Source organism: Equus quagga, chromosome 17 (genome assembly GCF_021613505.1).
Source record: "Equus quagga isolate Etosha38 chromosome 17, UCLA_HA_Equagga_1.0, whole genome shotgun sequence".
Classification (NCBI taxonomy): domain Eukaryota; kingdom Metazoa; phylum Chordata; class Mammalia; order Perissodactyla; family Equidae; genus Equus; species Equus quagga.
In genome coordinates, this window is record NC_060283.1 from 5850774 (window position 1) to 5869303 (window position 18530).

Genomic DNA, 18530 nt, shown 5'->3' on the forward strand with positions numbered 1-18530 from the left:
CTTCATAGGTGGTGAAAGGAACTCGGAAAACGGCTAATGGGGCGCAGCTTCAATTAGGGTGTAATGGCCCCCGAAGGCGGCTGGGTGGGGGCTGCGTTACTCAGGAGGCGCTGAAGAGGCAAGTGCCCTCGAGGGACCAAGATGAAGGAACGGCTTCTCCCTGTGACCGTGGAGATTGAGAAAATACCCCCACCCCGCCCGGAGAAAAAACTGGAGCAGCAAAGTTTTTTTGTTTTATTTTATTGGGCGCCATCAGCCAGAGCTGTAGAGGTTTAAACTCCTAGAACCGACCTTAGAGGGAAGAGCCTAATCACAACCAGCTATAAACAAAATACAATCAAAACGGCATCCCCAGAGGGTCTGGCCCCCTCATGACATTCTCTTTCTCATCCTTCGGCTTCTTCACATAATCCCATATTCACTGAGCAAGCAATGACCCTTTGCAAGGCAGCTTTTGAAGAAGGAGTTAAAAGGGGGAGGGGAGCGGTGCTGGATGGAAAAACTTAAAACATAAAAGCCGTGAATTGTTTATGAGGAAGGAAAGGGATCCTCAGGAGTGGAGATGACACAAGTAGAACACACTACCGTCCAAAGCAGCCCAAAAGGGGGGCGGAGGGAGGAGGGGCCGTAAAGAGAAAGGAGAAGCCAAAGTTATGGAAATGGATTTTAAAACCTGACATGACTCAGAAACCAAATGGTGGAAAACTGGTCAAGAACGTATTCTAGGGTAGCAAAAGGACCTAAAAACATTTACAGATGTGGTGGTCACTAATCTTGCTCCATTTTCATTGTGGATTCTAATGCTGATACTGTTGAGACTGAGTAAAGGCCATAAGGCCATAGGATCAGCGATGAAAATGAATTCCATGTTAGCTCCATGCGTGCCCTTTAAGGGGCCAGCATCAGGAGGTGGCCACGACTCAATCTGCACAGGGAAATGCATCCGGTTATAGAAATCCTCTCAGCTCCTTTCAGTTTGATCTTCCAAATTTTTTGTGTCCCAACAGCCCTGGAGATAAACTTTCTTCCAAAATACCAAAGCACATAAGATCAGCTCACTCTACGAAACTAGGAAATCTCTCCAAGTCCAAAGGGGAGAGACGGAATGTGTATCTTCTCAGGATCACAATTCAACCCAGTTGGCAGACGACCTCCCCCAGCCCCTTATCTAGTTACCTGATTTACCTTCTGCAAGCCCTAGGTGGAGTTATATTTGTGTCATTTTGCAAGCTCACCCAACTGAGTAAACCACGTTAAATCATCCCCCTGCTTTTCAAAACCCATTGCAATGGAAAACTGCCAAAATCTCACAATCTCTTAACCCCCACCCCCAACTGTGCTCCACCACACTGGCCTTTTTGTCCCAAGCTCATTCAGACTGGAATGTTCTTTCTCCAGGTCCTTCGCTGGCCACTCATCTAAAGACATGCCCCCACTCCAAACCTACTTTGGAGCTCTATCCCATGACTCCATGTTATTTTTCTGAATACTTACCACCACTTGAAATCCTATTTGTTCATTTTCTGCCTTCTTTCCACTCTCTGCCCCCAGCAAATACCTGTTCTACAAGGGCAGGCGGCTCTTCTTGTTCGTTAGTATATCCTCAGTGTCAGAACTGCACTTGGCACGTGGTAGGCACTTAAATATTTGTTGACTGAGTCAACAAATGGATGAATGAATGCATGAGTTAACTTGATAACCAAAAGGAGAGAAATGACTTTGGATTCTCAGTCAGTATCAGTTTAAGAACGTGGACACTTAGTACTAAAAACAAGCACCTTTATACTCGTTATCACCTAGTACACTTTCCAGTCTCCCTCAAACAGATAAAGTAGGTGCCCAAAAGTCAGGGGGTAACCTATGCTACGGCTTTTGATTGCCAGGATTATGAGCTTGACAAACGCTGCAAAACGAAGTGTTAGGTAAGAAGATTCGTAGTTCAAGTCTCCATGCTGATGTTCATCTACCCAACTGTATTTCACCAAGTAGTAAAGGAGCTTAATGTTTGCCCCTTAAAAACCATTAAAGGTTTTAAATTAAAGACATCTGGTCCAAATCCTCTACCACCCCAACTAGAGAGAATGCGACTGAATGGAAGGTTTTAAAAGCACCTTGTCTGGAACACTGTAGATGCCATTTTGGTGATTCTTAATTTGCTGATCAGATTACCAGGCCCCTAAAAAGGAAAAGTGACTTGTCCAAAGTCATCTAGAAAGCTGACATTCTGTTAAGAGCCAAACATAAATATTTATTCGGGCTGCAAATACTGAAGAGCTGAAAGAGCCTGGACTCTTTAAAGAGAAATAAGGAACAAATCCAAATTTACAGGGAAACACGAGTAAAAACCACTCACATGTCAATAAGCAATCTGTATTAGTTTCACACCCTTAGGGGTGAATATATATAATTTATATACCTAATAACTCTGGCTCCTTGTCCAGAAATGAGCTCCTGGTCTAATAAGGGCTCAAATTAAAAACCAGTGTTCTCCAGGGATGTTCAGAAGGAGCCACTAGGCCAGTCAAGCAAGCTTCCATCCCGCTGCCAGTTACATCCTCTTGCAGGTCCGCTACCCCGTATAGCTTTCTTCTCCATACCCAGGAGAATCCGATCCCAGGTTACTGAATGGTGTTGGCTGAGACTGGAGATGGCCAAAACTGATGCGGTCCAATGGCCCACGTCACTCCTAGCTACCACTCATTACAAAAATGCACTGCCTTCACTGTTACTTGTATGTGCAACACTAACACCTACATCCATCCAGTCCTTTGCTCAGCTATGTGCTCCACTAGGCCATCCTAATTTCCCCAGAATGTTCTAACTCCTCATTTCTATACGATGGCTAGCATTTAATGAGCAGTGACTATATATGAGGCCCTACACTAGTCACATGTTCTCATTTGATCCTTCCAAAGGTAGTTTTATCATAATGATATACAAGCGAAGTCCTAGATGGTTCAAAATGGCTGGTTCAACTCCTTGATCCACTACTTCCTAGCCAAATGATCTTAAGAAAAGTTACTTAACCTACAGCCTCAACTTTACCACTTATAAAATAGGTCTAGAAATACCTAATGCATTTGGATTGCAAGGAAGATTAAATGAAACTACTATATGAAAAGCACTTTTAACAGTGCTTAGCATGTGTTCAATAAACATTAGCTATTATCCTCATTTTACAGATGAAAAAACTGAGGCAGAGTTCCTGACAGGTCCAAGGTCACACTGTTAAGTGGTAGAACCAGGATTCAAACTCAGGAAACCTGACTTTAGAGTCAACACCCTTAAGTCCTTCTCTCTGTGCCAAGCCAGTTTTCAAATTAAACGAATCTCATCCAGTAAGTTTTCTCTAACTACTGGGACTGCCCCATCCTCTCTTTCCTTACCTACCACTTCCCTAGCATTGCTTATTAACTATAACTATTTCACTGAGTAGGTCTTGCCTCCCCAGACCTTCCTCAAGGTCAGTGGAAGGGGTCAGCTACCTGAACACTGTATTTCCAGCATTACAGACACACAATATTTCAAACGATTTAGAGCTAGACTTGAAATCGTTTTGAGAACATTTTTTTCCTGAAAAATTCTAGATTCTACCCTTTAGGACCTTTTTAAAGGTACCTATAGAATTTAGGTGAACATAAATTTTCCAGCTGCTATCCAACTCATCTTCTCCATTACCCAAACTCCTATTACACAGCATATTAGTCCATAAATTTATTTCATTTCAGGAAATTTATTCTCATTATGACCTCAGGCATTACACATTATAGCCAGCTTACTTGGCTTAGAAGGACAAAATGGCTAGAGAACGAACAGTCTGTGCTCAGACTTTGGCAGAGCTTAACTGATGGGCATAACTAGAAAGGCAGCCTACCCACAGAGGCTGACCACTCAGTGATACTCCCATTACCTCCAGTACAAAGGGACCCCAGGCCTGCCCCAGACAGAATCTGAAACACGGTCCAAACTTCAGAATAGAGCACGCTGCTGAGGCTAGACTTGTTCCAGGAATAAACCGTCTAAAACTTCTCCAATGAACGCCAAGTTGTAGAGGTGATACATGCAGAAGCGCAAAGATCTGAAGGACAATGGGAGCCCATATTCCCCACCAGCTTTTCCCAAAACACAGAATAAACATCTGTCCTCCCATTCACTCAACCCAACCATCTTCAAGTTATAGGACCCTGGAAATCAGAAATCCACAAAAAGTAAAGTATGAGAAGTAGGCTATAGGATTAACACAGGTGGCATAATTTAAACAAAAAAGAGGGGAGGGAATTTTAAAACAATCTGCAAGAAAGAGAAAAATGACAAATGATTTAGCTTTGTAGCGCCTTCTGGCTTAAACAAGGAGAAGCCTGAGGGCTGAGGCAGCAAGGGCGTCAGGACCTAAAGATGACTGGCAGTTAGAGTGATCACCTAGGCCAGGTCACTCTGAAGAACTTGGTCTGCAATGAAGAACATCAACACTGGCCCGGAGAGCACACTAAGCTGTTTTTCACAGGAACCCTGGGGTTGGGATAGTGGCAGAACCCTCATTGGAGAGAAAAGATGACAGCCACATTGACAAAGAAAGCAATATTACAAATACACAGGCCACAAATCACAGCCCTAGAATCAACCAACCCTCCATTTTCCAGAATAACCAGAGCTAACCTTGTTAGCTTGGCCCTCAGATCACCCCACCCTCGCTGCAGAAAAGGGACAAGAAACCTATCAACTCCCCCCCCAGAACTGCAAAAAATGAAAAGGAGCAGCAAAGCAGTGAACAGAAAGAGAAGCAAGGAAAACAGCTATGGCCCCGATACCCCGAGATCACCCCAGTTAGCATCCATCAAAGCTCATGATTACAAAGACCATACGCTTTTGCCTGCTGGGCAGAGGGAAGAGAAGATCTAGGGCAAACTACCCTGTCATGGGCAAGTTCACAAGAAGCCAGTGGAGGAGGCAGAAGAGAACCCACCTGAACTCCACTTGACTGGCATACAACGCCTCTGCAAAAGCGCCTTGCCCCAGCAGGCTCCCAAATCAAATCTCTAGAGCACCCTTTCCCAAAGGAACATCAGTAGGTTTTCCTGTTATCACCCCACCCAACCAGTCTTCTAACATTCACCATCATTAAGCCCAAGCCTGAGTCTTGTCCCCAGCTGGAATTGCCGTATTTTTTGCCCAGGTCCTCTTGACCCTCAGTCCCAGAATAAAAGTACAGACTCTTCAATTCTTCACCCTATCCCAGCATCCTTACTTGGTTATGCTTGCGCCTCACCCCCCTTCCGAGAGTCTATCATGACACTTTCAAATATAAACCCACCAAGAAAACATCTGGAAACCTGAACAAATGGAGATACGGAGAGTGAGAGTCTCAGGTGACCATGATGGCAGGGGTTGTCAGGACGCAGGAAGGACGCTCCACGGTGATGTTCAACAGGCGAAATACCAGGTCTATGGCCAGAATCCCCAAACCTGCTTCCAACTGTCCCTGCCCGTCCTTTTTCCAACCACAGGGCAATACCAGACACTGACATCACCCCCACCCTACTACTGGCTCCTTTCCAGGTGCCGGCCCCAGCACTCACTCGAGCCTACTGCCTGAAGGACCCAGTAGCCTCATAAGCACCAATGCAGCCCATTCCCCACTTCTCACTTGAGAAGCCAAACCCCAGAACCACCCTGCTGGAGCACAGGTCATTTCTGAACTGGAAACAAGTCAGGGAAAATGGTCAAGCGAAGACAGAGGAAAATGGGCAATAAATATACTGCATTTTGGTGTGATTAATTCAAGTTGAGGGCTGAAGAAGTCCAAACAACTTGGTCTGGACTCTCCAGTCCTAAAGATGGCAGACTAGCAGGATGACAATGAGCTAAATCCCTCTGGGCAGCAGCGAAATCATTCTAATTCCCCCATTCAAATCCCTTCCCTCACCTGCCCTGAGTTCTCTGGCTGCCTTCCCTTTAGCTGTCATGTCTTCCTGGATGTCAAACTGGCTCCTCTGAAACTGAGTGCAATCAAGACAATGACAACCAGGTTTCCAAACTGCAAATTGCCCCAAGTTTTATTTGTAGTCCATACAAAAGGGAAAAAAAATTAAGGTTTTCTAACACCACCTACTTGGGGAGATGGGGAAGTGGGGCTGTGCCGCTCAGCATCAGCTAGAACATGAGGGGTCAGCAGGGATTTGGACATAAACCAACTGACTGTCCCACCAGAAACTCAGTCTCAATACAGTCTACAGAGGGACAGAGTCAGGGCCCCCTGGACTGCTGGCACAGCTTGGCGCATAGGAAATGGTTCAACTAAAACCCTTTCCTGGCCTCCCTCAAATCTAAAAAGAAAAAGGCGCCGCCGACCTCAGCTGCAGGTTGCTTCCCCATCCAGACGACCTTAAATATCGCGCAAAAATAAAAGGGAGCCAGGAAAAAAATAAAAACAAAAGAAATTCCCATCCTGGGGAGATGGGAGGTAGGGGAGAGGGGAAACCGCAGATCTAGAGCCAGCAGCAAGATGTGCTGCTGAGGCGAAGGAACAAAGTAGGTTACTGCCGAATACTCAAAAGGATCGTCTCCTGGGGAAGGCCCACGTGGCAGAGGGGATGAAAAACCGCAAACAGGAGAGGTATGGGCCAGTGGTTATAACCTGGATCTGCACCCTGTTCCACCTCTCCTCTCCTTCCCTCCCCATGGTACCCCATCCCAGGATGGCCCTACATGCGGCGCTGGTAGCCAGAGTGCATCTGAGCTGCCCGCAGGTAATCATTATAGGAGCCCGAATAGCGTGCGTAATCGGAATGGGCATCGGGCAGGCGACGGTAATCCAGCGAGGACTTTGTCGGCGAGCGGCGGAACGAGAGCTGCGACTCTGATAAACGGCGGTAATCAGAGAGCTCGGCTAAACGCCGGTCGGAACCATACCTAGTCGAGAGAAGAAGACAGTTGGTGAATGAGACAATCGAGGGGAGGGCTCCAGGTGGGCATGGGGGAGATGCCAATGGGGATAGGGAGGGCGTGATCAGATTGGTCTCCAACAAACAAGATTTTGTCAGAAGGCTCATCACCCTATCCAGGGCAAGAAATCAAGCCCAGTTCAACTCAGTGGGAAACCAAGCCCACCACTGCAGCCCTCCCTTCTGAACTGGCCAAGGTGGATTCTGGTTTACATTCCCAAACCACAAACAAAACTATCCCCACCCCTGGGCCCTGCACAGAAAGACCTTGGTTGTTTATCAAGAGAACGGCGGACGAAAGCAAGGTCCCCAACTTCCCACAGAGTGGACGCACCTCATACTCCTTGCCTTCAGCCAGTGAGTGCCAAAGGACTACTCTTTCAAACCCACCCCAACCAAAGCCAGGACAACCACATAACCGGCTTAAGGATCCTTGAGACCGTGGGAAAGGGTATGGGCCACAATCTTGCAGGCAGTAGCTCCAATGGCACTTGGGCTAGCCTAGACAGGTGACACTTTTCCCAGCCTGACTAGCTGATACCACCCCAGGCTGAGCATTATGCTCCACCTGAACCCTGGTGACCAGGAAAGTTCACAGACATCATCCCCCTCAGCCTGTGGAAATCCCAAGGGAGCAGAAGAGAGACGACCAAGGGAGGGGCCGATGGCTCCAGTTTCCCTCCCATGCCAACCTCAGCCCCTTGCCCGAAGCCCCAGCTGGGGGCAGAGGCGGGGGGGCATACAGTACCTTTTCGACATGGCGACAGCCTTTTTGTAGGGATCGTCGTAGCTGGCCCGGGGTGGGGAGAGGCGGGTACGCTCATAGGGCGGCGGGGTGCTGTTGGCGTTGGCAACGGCCCCCTGGGACATGGACAGGTAGGCTGCAGACGGCTGACCTGCCCCATCGTAGGCATTGCCCGGCTGGCCACGGTAGGAGGCAGCAGCCTGGGGATGCTGCTGAGCAGCATAGGAAGCAGCCAGTGAGGCTGACGACTGAGTGCGGTAAGGAGCTGCCAGGGTGGCAGAAGGCTGGGCCCCATAGGCAGCTGCGGCACCATAGGAGCCAGTGGCCGCAGCAGCTGACTGAGCCCCATAGGAGCCTGACAAGCCCATTGATGCTTGAGCCCCATAGCTATTCAGTTGGGTCTGAACAACCGGCTGGGCCCCATAAGAGCCAGCCATTGGGGTAGTGGCTTGTGCAGCATAGGCAGCTGGCTGGCTGGCATAGGCAGCAGCTGTAGCTGGCTGTGCCACATAGGCAGCAGGCTGGGAAGAGTAGGAAGCAGCCTGTTGTGCAGCATATGGGGCAGACTGGGCATTGTAAGAGGCCGAGGGCTGGGCATTGTAAGAAGCTGCCTGGGCCCCATAAGCTAGTGAGGAGGCTGCAGATTGGGCCCCATAGGAGGCTGCCTGGGCCCCATAGGAGCCGAGGGAGGAAGCTGCTCCCTGGGTGTTGTAGGAGGAGGCAGCTGCACGAACCCCATAGGAAGAGGCAGCCTGTGCGCCATAAGAAGATGGCTGGTTACCATAGGAGGCAAGGGAGGAGCCTTGAGCCCCATAGGAGTTAAGCGAAGAAGCCGCAGCTGGCTGACCCCCATAGGAGGAGAGGGCCGAGGCTGAGGGCTGGGCTCCACCATATGGGCCAAGCGAGGAAGCTGCAGCAGACTGGGAGCTAGGGCTAGCCAGCTGGCCCCTGTATGGAGCCCCAAGGGAGACAGAGGGCTGCGCGCGGTAAGAGGCTGCCTGGGCTGTCATGGGCTGAGTCCGATAGCCGACACCCAAAGAGGCAGAAGGCTGGGCCCTGTAGGCAGCTCCCAGCGACACTGAGGGCTGGGCCCGGTAGGTGGCTGGCTGGGCCGTCAGAGGAGCCACGTAAGAGGCTCGGGGAGGTGAACGGCGCAGGGGGCTGCGGTCGCGACCAAAGAAGGGTGGTGTGGGCTGACGGGCTTGCCCATCAAAGCCACCAGTGCTGTTGCCAAAAGCCTGCTGGTAGTCGAAGGTGGCAGAGAAGCCACCAGTTCCAGGGAATGCCGTATCCCCAGCCCCTGGTTTCTTGGTCTTGTCCCCAGACTGGATAGCCAGGCCAGGCCCCTTCTTCTGACCCTTGGTTGACAGTTCCACGTTGATGCGCTTGCCCTTCACTTCTTTGCCGTTGAGCTGCGCGATGGCGGCTTTGGCATCTGCTTCCTTCTCCATGTGAACAAACGCGTAGTCTGATAAAGCAGCAGACAGAGGGTTAGCAATTAGGGGGGCAGGGCATGCTACCTGATGGGTCCCAAACTGGACACAGCAACAGCACCCAGCTGTTGCCAACTACCTCCAGGCCTCCAAACCCTCCTATCCAGCAGCATGTTGTAAAATGTGGCTCCCATATAAGAAAGCTTCTGACTGTCTCAAGCAGTCACCTTTGCCTATGGCCTTCTCCCCATTCTCCCCTTTCCCCTGCTACCTCACCCAACTTCCTGGTGAGAGAAGAAAGAACAAAGATGAACTGCAACACAGGATAAAACTCTTCAAGGCTCCTCTAAGTATAAACCAGCAGACAAAATGCAGAAAAGTTTCCTGAATCACTCAATTAATTCAGTATTCTCTAACCTAAGGTCACCAAACACTACTGCTCACTCTTGAAGCTTAACTCTCATACACTGGAAATAAGCACCTATATCTTGGCGTGATCCATGTCTCACCACACAGTCCAATTAAGGCAAGACAGCTAGACTGCAATGGGCTGTTCAACAAATTCCTCCAATATGATCTCTCCTTTTCCCACAGAACTTCCCAGTTTTCAAAACACTTCCATGCAAAGGACCTCATTTAGGCCTCAAAACAATCCTACGAGGTAGACAGAGCAAAGGATCATTATCCCCATTCTGCAGGTGGGCAAACACGCTCAGAGAATTCATATGGCTTGCCCCAAATCAAAATGTGTTAGAGCCAGGTACAGAATCCCATCTCTCCATGCCCCTTCACTATACCAGTCTATCCACTCAGAAGTCAACATATAAAATAGGACTGTGTAATATGGCTAGAATTTAAGCTCAGAAGGGGAGAAGCTGGACCCCATGTAAGCGAATGAGGTGTGGCAATGGAAACTAAGCCTCCTGGCAGAGTTCAGGCCCAAGCCCCCTCCTGCAGGCTACATTACATCTTCCACCGGTTCCTCTTCAAGAGACAAAGGTTTATCTTACCCCTGGAGCTCCTGTTCACAGAGCCGACTACAGAAAAGATGTGGTTTCTCAGCTTCAAGACAAGAAGCTACATTTACTGCAGCTAGCAGGCTCTGCTAAGCAGGTTACCTCTGAGGTTCTCATTCAGAATCTGAATGAGTTGTGGTGGGATAGGCTTGGAGACAGAATGTTGATCTCAAAGTCCTACTTGTCTACCACACAGAATGAGAAAATTTTAGGAGGAATGGGAAGAAATCCCTGTTCACATCCAAACTCACAAACCACAATGGTGCAAGCAGAATCTGAAGAACGACGATAAGATCATGTTCATGGGAAACCAGGCCAAACACTTAACCCCATCTGGACCTGTGGCTACTTTAAGACAGAGTCCAAGTACCAGGACCTCATCTACGAAGAACTACCTGGATGAGGTTACTAAGGTTTCATCCTTGAAGCTAAGAAATCCTTTTAAATGGCCTTTGAACAAGGGTCCAAATTTCTAGAAACTTTCATACTGGGATGCCCTCTCTAGCTGCTCCTATAGAAGAAGTCATTTTCCTGGATGTAAGGCAATGCCACCAACCCAACTCTCACATAAATGAGAATAAAAATATAATCAACAGATAGAAATCAGAAGTATGATATGGCATAGGGAATCCCGGGCTAGGAATTAAACCTCAGTTGTAGATCCAGGTATCGCTGACTTGCTGCAAGCTCTTAAAGAACTTATAATTTATTTCTCCATCTGACAGATCTGTCCTACTTACCTCAGTTAGGAGGTTCAAATAAGAAGATAAAAGTCCCTTATAAAATATAAATGACGAAGAATTATGGTGCTTATAACCACAAGCTTATTTCCCTACAGAAGGGTATCCATGATAAAACACCTGAGACACAATGCCATCAATACATGCAAACTTGGAACCTGCCAGAGACGACAAAAAAACAAAATGAACTATCACAACTCTCAGTCCTCACACCCCCATGGCCAGAACCTGATTCCTACCTACCAACTGTGGAAAGCAAAAGTGTTCCTTTCGGCCTAGCCACAGGGCACTAGAATTGTCCTTCCATCGCTCACCTCTACTTTGGTAGAGTGAGCTAAGAAAGAGATGCTGGTGGTCGGAGATCTCTCTAAAAGCAGACGTTGAGCTGACCCTCCCGGGAATGGCAAAACCACCCCAAGAATGCAATGGCAAGCAGAAAGCAGGAGCTTATAGGCAGATTAAGGGGAACGGGGGAAAAAACCCTCCAGGCACTGTGAGGGAATATTAAAGAAGCAGACCACATTCCTAGCTAATCTATCCACAAATACCTGAGACTACAATGAGCTAGGAAAAAACACCCAACAAAAAAATTTCAATGGGTTTACAAGAGCAATAGGACATCCCACAGTCTACTCCCTTCTTAGCAGGGTTTTATTAAGAGATCTTTATTAAGATTTGTGAAATGTGGGGCTGGCCCCGTGGCCGAATGGTTAAGTTCGCGCGCTCCGCTGCAGGCGGCCCAGTGTTTCGTTGGTTCGAATCCTGGGCGCGGACATGGCACTGCTCATCAAACCACGCTGAGGCGGCGTCCCACATGCCACAACTGGAAGGATCCACAACTAAGAATATACAACTATGTACCGGGGGGCTTTGGGGAGAAAAAGGAAAAAATAAAACCTTTAAAAAAAGAAGAAAAAAAGAATGCAACCTCATCACTTTAAAAAAAAAAAAAAAAGATTTGTGAAATGTGAAAATTGAGATTGCACACGTACAACTCAACTGACTGCCCAGTCTAGCTATACAACTGACAAAAAAAGCAAGCCACCAGATCTTACCTATAACCAATTTATATCAGGAAGTTCCTAAGCCTGATATTGGAGAGAAGTGTAAACAGGTTGTCCAGCTGACTCAATCACACCAGGGCTATCTAATCCTATCACAGTGAGCAGCTAAACCCAGATCTGGCCCTACCAAAGATGCCCAGGAAGCCAACTACCCCTAGGACAATTAAGAAAAACCAGAGATCTTGAGAGCTCCAAGGGCCCATTTGCCTGGAGAGGTAGTTCAAGGAATAGTGACTTCTGAAGGAAATTCACAGCACTTAAAGGGACTAGCACACAACGTGTTATAGAGATCTCCTAATGGTCTGATGGCATCGCAAACCAAAGTTAAGAGAATCCAGAAAAATGAGTTTTCCTATCCTGAGAAGAGTAAAAATCTCTAAATAGAAACTACAGAGCTGTCTATCACCCACAAAAAAAGGAGAGGAAACAGTTTCCGCTCCTGCCTTTCAGACCTCCCCTGAAATCTAAACGATTCCTAAAGCTGTCAGCAACTCTCATTCTTCATCTTTGAACACCCAATAGAATGTAGTTGTGGGAGTGGTTACAACCCACTGTTGCTATGGAGACTTCTACTCCACAAATCAAATCATATCTAAGCTCCTGGGGTAACCAAGCAACTATGTTTTTTTTCCCCTGTGAAATAAAACAGAACTGGCTGTCCTGTGCAATGCCAAGCTTGAGCTCTTCAAAGACCTGACAGCCAAGACAAGACGACTCAATCGAAAGCCCATTCCCAGCCCAAGAAATGAGTAAGCTAATTTTAGAGCCAGAGCCAGTCTCTTCTACTACATTCCCAACTCAAAAACCTCACTTTCCTTTACCCCAAAGACATAGAAAGGTGTCAATCTTTAACACGGTTCCTTACATCAGGTATATTACAAAGCTGTGTTACATATCAGCAAAACTACAAATAACAGGGGACCACGACATCCTGAGGAAGTCAATGCATTTCTGCTAATCAAATGTTTACAAAGGGACAAAATGCACAAAACTTTCGCTCTAACCTTCACAAGTAGTTAGCCAGGAGTTCTAAAAACCACGTGCAGTTATACATTACCCTGCCCCTCATTGTCACTTGGTATCTATCGGTCCCAAGCAAATTTTCAGCTTTCTCTGCCATCTGAAAGCAAGCATCTCGACCAATGAGTTCCATGGAGACTGTCCCCTCAGATGCTGGTTTCTAGACTCCCAATCTAGTAGGCACCCTACCTAAGAACCACAGAACAAGTGTGGTAAGTCACTTAAACACAGATCTCTCATAATGAGTCATACACCCCCATCCATTTCCTGACCAGAAGCTCAATCTGCGGCCCTTCCCGCTCTTTTACTCCAAACTAATGCAAAAATCGATGCACCATACAGCCTGCCTCAGAGCACCTAGCAGGAAAGCTCGATTCTGGATTGTAGTGGTCTTGCACAACTCGAGTTGAGGAAAACAGAATGCAATAATAATGCAGAACAAGGGATTGCTCCTAGGAGTGGAGACTGGACTCTTTACATCTCCCTCAGTTACGGAAAGGACAAGAATCTCCCAAAAGACGTGGCTTTCTGGGACAACAAATGAAGTATCTTGGTGGAAATGAATAAGCATCTGCACCCATATTTATTTCCTATGCTCAAAGCTTCTCACACAGGGTAGGTATGAAACCAACACCAACAGCAGGGCACCAGACACTCCCAGGTTGCATCCCTGAAAACAGCAGGGCAAGGAACCCATCTGTTCCCAAGTGGAACGGAGATTGGCCACATGGCACAAGGGCTATCCCACCAAACGTTGCCAACATAAAAGAAAAAGAGCTTGGGAATAATAACCTAGACTATGAAAAAAGTCAACTGGGTCCCAAAAGAGAAGTCGGGCCTAATTTGTGGTAATATATTTTCTCGAAGAAAAGGCAAACTAGGGATCTGCCCTGAGGATTAGACTACTCAAGCAAAGACGACCAGAAAGCAAGTCTGTTTAGCCAATGTTTAACGAAGACCTCTCACACGCCCCTCCCCACATCACCTTCACCACCGAGTTAGCCCCCTTGCAAAATCACCAAGCTTATAAAAGAATGACACTGCTCTGGGGCCGGGCTTGGCAAGCAAAGGCTACGGAGAAGGGGCCTTCAATAAAACAAGCCTCCTCCCACATGCGGAAAGTCGGGGTCTCCAGTTCATAGATATAAAATCGAACCCAAAGAAAAAACCCAAGTTTGAGGGAGTTGGAAAGCGCAGAGTAGCCACGCCTAATCCACCTGACAATAGTGAAAGGCCAAAGGGGTTCGGAAGGGGCCCCTCCTGTACCCACGAGTAGACCCATGCCACACAAGACTAAAAGATCCCAGCCCGAGAAACATCCAAGGGCCCCGTTACCTTCCGCTCGGGAGCATTCATCGGGAGGGAACACGAGGGTGGCCTTGGGGCGTCGGCCCCCACCTTTTCCCTCTTCCCTTGCTCTGACCGACGTCTGGAGAGGAAGTGGGGAAGTGGCGAAATCTTCCCCGCTCCATGATCCGGCTTGTGCCCGTCACTTCCCAATTTCCGCTCGGTGCCAGGCCCAGGAGACCAGTGGAAGACGCGCCCCCGGTACACTCGCAACTCTTAGGCGCGTCCCCGGCCCCGTAGCTCGGCTCACAGTGGCCGCCGCACCCACCCAGAGCCGCTTCCTCCCATTTGGTGAATGGTGCCTGGACCGCAGGGGAGGAGGGTGGCTCTACCCAACGCGCCCCCAACACCTCCGACCTCGCTCCCGCAGACTTCCCCACTCCCCCGCCCCAACCGCGCAGTGACCGACCCCCGGGAAAGGGGCGTGGCTAACAAGCAGAGTGCCCTGAACGCGCCCGCGCCCCCGCGCGCGCCTCCGCGTTACCTTTCACCACGTCACACTCGATGACGCGTCCGCGGCGCTCGAAGAGGCTGCGCAATTCCTGGCTCGTGCACGCAGCCGACACATTGCCCACGAATATCTTCCATGTGTTCAGAGGCCGTGGGCGCGACATCTCCACCACGAGCGCGCGCCCCGGTCGCAGCTCGTGGCCGTGCAGAGCCTCGATGGCGCGCAGCGCGCCCGCGTTCTCGCGCATGTGCACGAAGGCGAACTGTTTCATGACGGCGCAGCTCATGACCGTGCCGTAAGGCGCGAAGAGAGCTGCCAGCTCCTCTGGCGTCGTATCCGCCCCATCGACGTTTCCCACGAATATCTTCATTTTGCCGCCGCAGCCGCCTTCCCGGAGAGCCGGGACCTCTCCTCTAGGTACAGGCGAGACGTCCGACCGGCCGGCAGTCCTCCCCAGGAATGGCTGGCGACTGAGAACCCCGCCGCGCAGGCGCTCTGACCCAGCCAATCGGGTCCCGCATCCCGCGCGTCCTGCAGCCAATCAGAGAGGCTGAGAGAAGATGCTCTCGGCTGCAGCCAATCCCAGAGGGCGTGGAGCCCGCTCGTTAGCGGAGGGGGTGGGAGAGGGACGACGGCGCGCGACCAACCGCCGCTGCCGGGGGGAGGGGGAAGAGGGTTGGAGAAGGGGGTACGCGCGCAGGGAGCGTCGGCGGCCCAGAGGCCTAGTCGGTGAGGCGGCCTCTGGCCTGGGTGGGGCCCTGATCGGCGGGCCCCAAGGAAAAAGTTTGTTCAGTCGGTAGTCACAGCTCCTCCCGTTGTGGCTGCGTAGGCCAAACCCCCCCGGAGGTGGCAGCGAGAGTGTCCACCGGAAGGCCCGGCCTGGCGGGAGAAACCAGGACAGACGCCTTCAGTCGGCAAATGTTGCCTCCGGGACTGTGCTGGGCGATCTAAGGGCAGCTGAGGGGCGTCTGCCCCGGAGAAACTCTCGTGCCACTATTTCATTCTTTGGAAACATTCCCTGAGGTTGCAGGTCCTGGCAGACGCTGGAGACAGTGAAAAATCAGAGCCTGTCTCTGCCTTTATGGAATTTCCAAACGAGGAATAATAAGCTGTATCTCTCTTGTGAATGCTTGAAATTTTCCACAAGAAAAAGTTTAATAAAATAGAAAATTAGGGCTAAAGAATGATCTTGGAGGGGGCAAAAGTTGAGCCTTTAGAAAAACATAAAAGAAAAATTTCAAACCCTACAGACGTATGCAAATAAGTTTTCTGCATGGCAGGAGACATCAAAAACATAAATACAGGTGACAAACTCAGGGAAATATTTGCCCATGTATATTTTGCAAATTTTATTGAGCAGCTACCGTGTGGACAGCACCAAGGATATAGCAGTCAACAAAAAGTGACAAAAATCCCGACCTTCATGGAGGTTATATTAGGGTGGGGAGAGACGGATAATGAACTAGGTAAAACATATAGCCTGTTAGATGGTGATAAAGATTTGAAGTAACTGATGGAGCAAGCAAGCCATCCCCTAGGGGAATCATTGCAGCCAGAAAGTATGAGCCAAAAAGTGCTGGGGCAGGAGCGTGTCTGCCTGTTGAAGAAATAGCAAAGTGCCAGTATGGCTGGAGTCGGAAACAGTGAATAATAGAGACACATACGGATGGGGGTGGGGTGGTTGGGGGATAGCATCTTGTGGGCCATTGAAATGACTTTTTTTCACTCTTAGTGAGGCTGAAAGTCTATGGAGAGCTTAGGGCAGAGGGGTTCATCTGATGTGATTTTTCACAGTTTTATAAGCATCTCTCTAGCTGCTATTGAAATGCGCAAAAACAAACGGACAACAATTGTTTGCTCAGAACAATTACCACTCCAAAATCCGGGAGAGAGATGATGGTGACATGGATCACGATGGCTGCAGTAGAATTTGGGGGAAGTGTTCAGATTTGAGTGTCGTCTGACAGTAGCGTCCACACAATATGCAATTGGATGTGAGTTGCGAGAGAAAGAGGAGTCAAAGACGACACCCAGCAACTGGAAGCACGGAGTTGCCATTTACTGAGATGGGGAACATTGCAGGAGAAACAGATTTTCTGTGGAAGACCAGAAATTCAGTTTTGGGCATAAGTTGGAGGTGCCTCTAACTCATCCAAGTGGAGATACCAATGGGCAATTAGATATCTATCTGGGGTTCTGAGCAGACGTCTGGGCTGAAGATAGAAATTTGGGAGCCTAAAGAATCTGCACTGTACAAAGAACTCCTACAAACTGATATGGAAAACAAGGTGAGATAAAGGGGCCAAGGATTCCAACTGGCAATTTTATAGGAAAAGAAGTGCAAATGGCCAATAAGCAAGAAACTTCATTGGTAGTCAGAAATGCAATTTCCTGGGAAAACGAGAACATTTTTTTCTGCCCTCAGATTTGCAACAAAATTAAAAGATTTTATCTATTGCTGGTAAGGGTGTGAGGAAAGTACACTCGCATATTGCTGATGATGATGTGAACTCTACATCCTTCTTGAGAAGTATTCGGGCAATATCAAAACTTTAAACCTGGTGTGCCTTTAACATAGTAATCCTACTTTGGAAATCTATGCTACAGAAAACTCACCAACAGGGACATTGGTATAAATTTATTTGTTGTAGCATTGTTCGTAGTAGCAAGCAATGAAAGCAACCTGAATGTTTATAAATAAGGGAATTAGGTATTGCCTTATGATGGAATATTATGTTGCTATTAAAAATAGTTCAGGGCTGGCCCGGTGGTGCAGCGGTTAAGTGCACACGTTCCGCTTTGGTGGCCTGGGGTTCACTGGTTCAGATCCCAGGTGCGGACATGGCACCACTTGACACGCCATGCTGTGGTAGGCGTCCCACATAGAAAGTAGAGGAAGATGGGCATGGATGTTAGCTCAGGGCCAATCTTCCTCAGCAAAAAAAGGAGGATTGGCAGCAGTTAGCTCACGGATCTTCCTCAAAAAAAAAAGTTCAGAATTTATTGATATGGAAGGATGACCATAATTTAAGACGGAAAAAATACAATGTAATTGTACGTTGTTACACCTTTCAAGCTATAGGGGTAAAAACCTTCCATATATGTGCATATGTTTTTTTCAGCATGGAGAAATAACATTGGTTACCTCAAGGGGGTGAGATGGGGGGTAATTTTTTTTATACTCTTCTATATCATTAGACTTTTAACAATGAGCTTCTAATTATTTTATAATTTTTTTACATTCTGTTTTAAGGAGGGAAAGAGGGGCACCACTTTGATACCACTTTGATATCTGCAAATCCAAGATGGGTGGGTATCAGCAGGCCCCTAGCCACCCAGTAAGCATAGCCATTTTAAAGGTATCATGGGGGCTGGCCCCGTGGCTGAGTTGTTAAGTTCGCGCGCTCCGCTGCAGGCGGCCCAGTGTTTCGTTGGTTCGAATCCTGGGCGCAGACATGGCACTGCTCATCAAACCACGCTGAGGCAGCGTCCCACATGCCACAACTAGAAGGACCCACAACGAAGAATATTCAACTATGTACCGGGGGGGCTTTGGGGAGAAAAAGGAAAAAAATAAAATCTTTTAAAATAAATAAATAAATAAAGGTATCGTGGCGGCAGTTCCACATTTGTTCCAATAATACTGGTAGGAGTTAGGGTCAAAACACTGCAACAAAAATATGATGTGAAACTCATGTGCTTTTAATTTTTCTGGTATCCACTTTAAAAGATGAAAAGAGACAAGATAATTTTAACAATGTATTTTATTTCAC

At 48.3% G+C, this 18530-nt stretch overlaps 1 protein-coding gene across 2 annotated transcripts; it reads right to left on the reverse strand.

Annotated features, from left to right (window-relative positions):
* Window positions 1–221: 221 nt before the first annotated feature.
* Window positions 222–15215, reverse strand: LOC124229628 (RNA-binding protein 14). Of its 2 annotated transcripts, none has more exons than XM_046644975.1 (3): window positions 14295–14694; window positions 7690–9154; window positions 222–6909 (listed from the first exon to the last, which is right to left on the reverse strand). In XM_046644975.1, exons 2-3 carry the CDS (start codon window positions 9135–9137, stop codon window positions 6702–6704), a joined length of 1656 nt encoding a protein of 551 aa, XP_046500931.1. In that variant the 5' UTR covers window positions 9138–9154; window positions 14295–14694; the 3' UTR covers window positions 222–6701. The 2 variants fall into 2 exon arrangements, with proteins under 2 accessions (XP_046500931.1, XP_046500930.1); XM_046644974.1 differs by lacking the exon at window positions 14295–14694 and adding an exon at window positions 14791–15215 and having other exon boundaries at window positions 6027–6909.
* Between the last annotated feature and the right edge of the window lie 3315 nt (window positions 15216–18530).

Excerpts from the sequence above, each read along its gene's own strand:
- LOC124229628 (XM_046644974.1), bottom strand. The coding sequence starts at position 15,127 with ATGAAGATATTCGTGGGAAACGTCGATGGGGCGGATACGACGCCAGAG. Across the intron at positions 9,155-14,790 it reads CGAGTGTGACGTGGTGAAAG|ACTACGCGTTTGTTCACATG; the intron begins GTAACGCGGAGG and ends CTGCTTTATCAG. Across the intron at positions 6,910-7,689 it reads GCTGTCGCCATGTCGAAAAG|GTATGGTTCCGACCGGCGTT; the intron begins GTACTGTATGCC and ends TCTCTCGACTAG.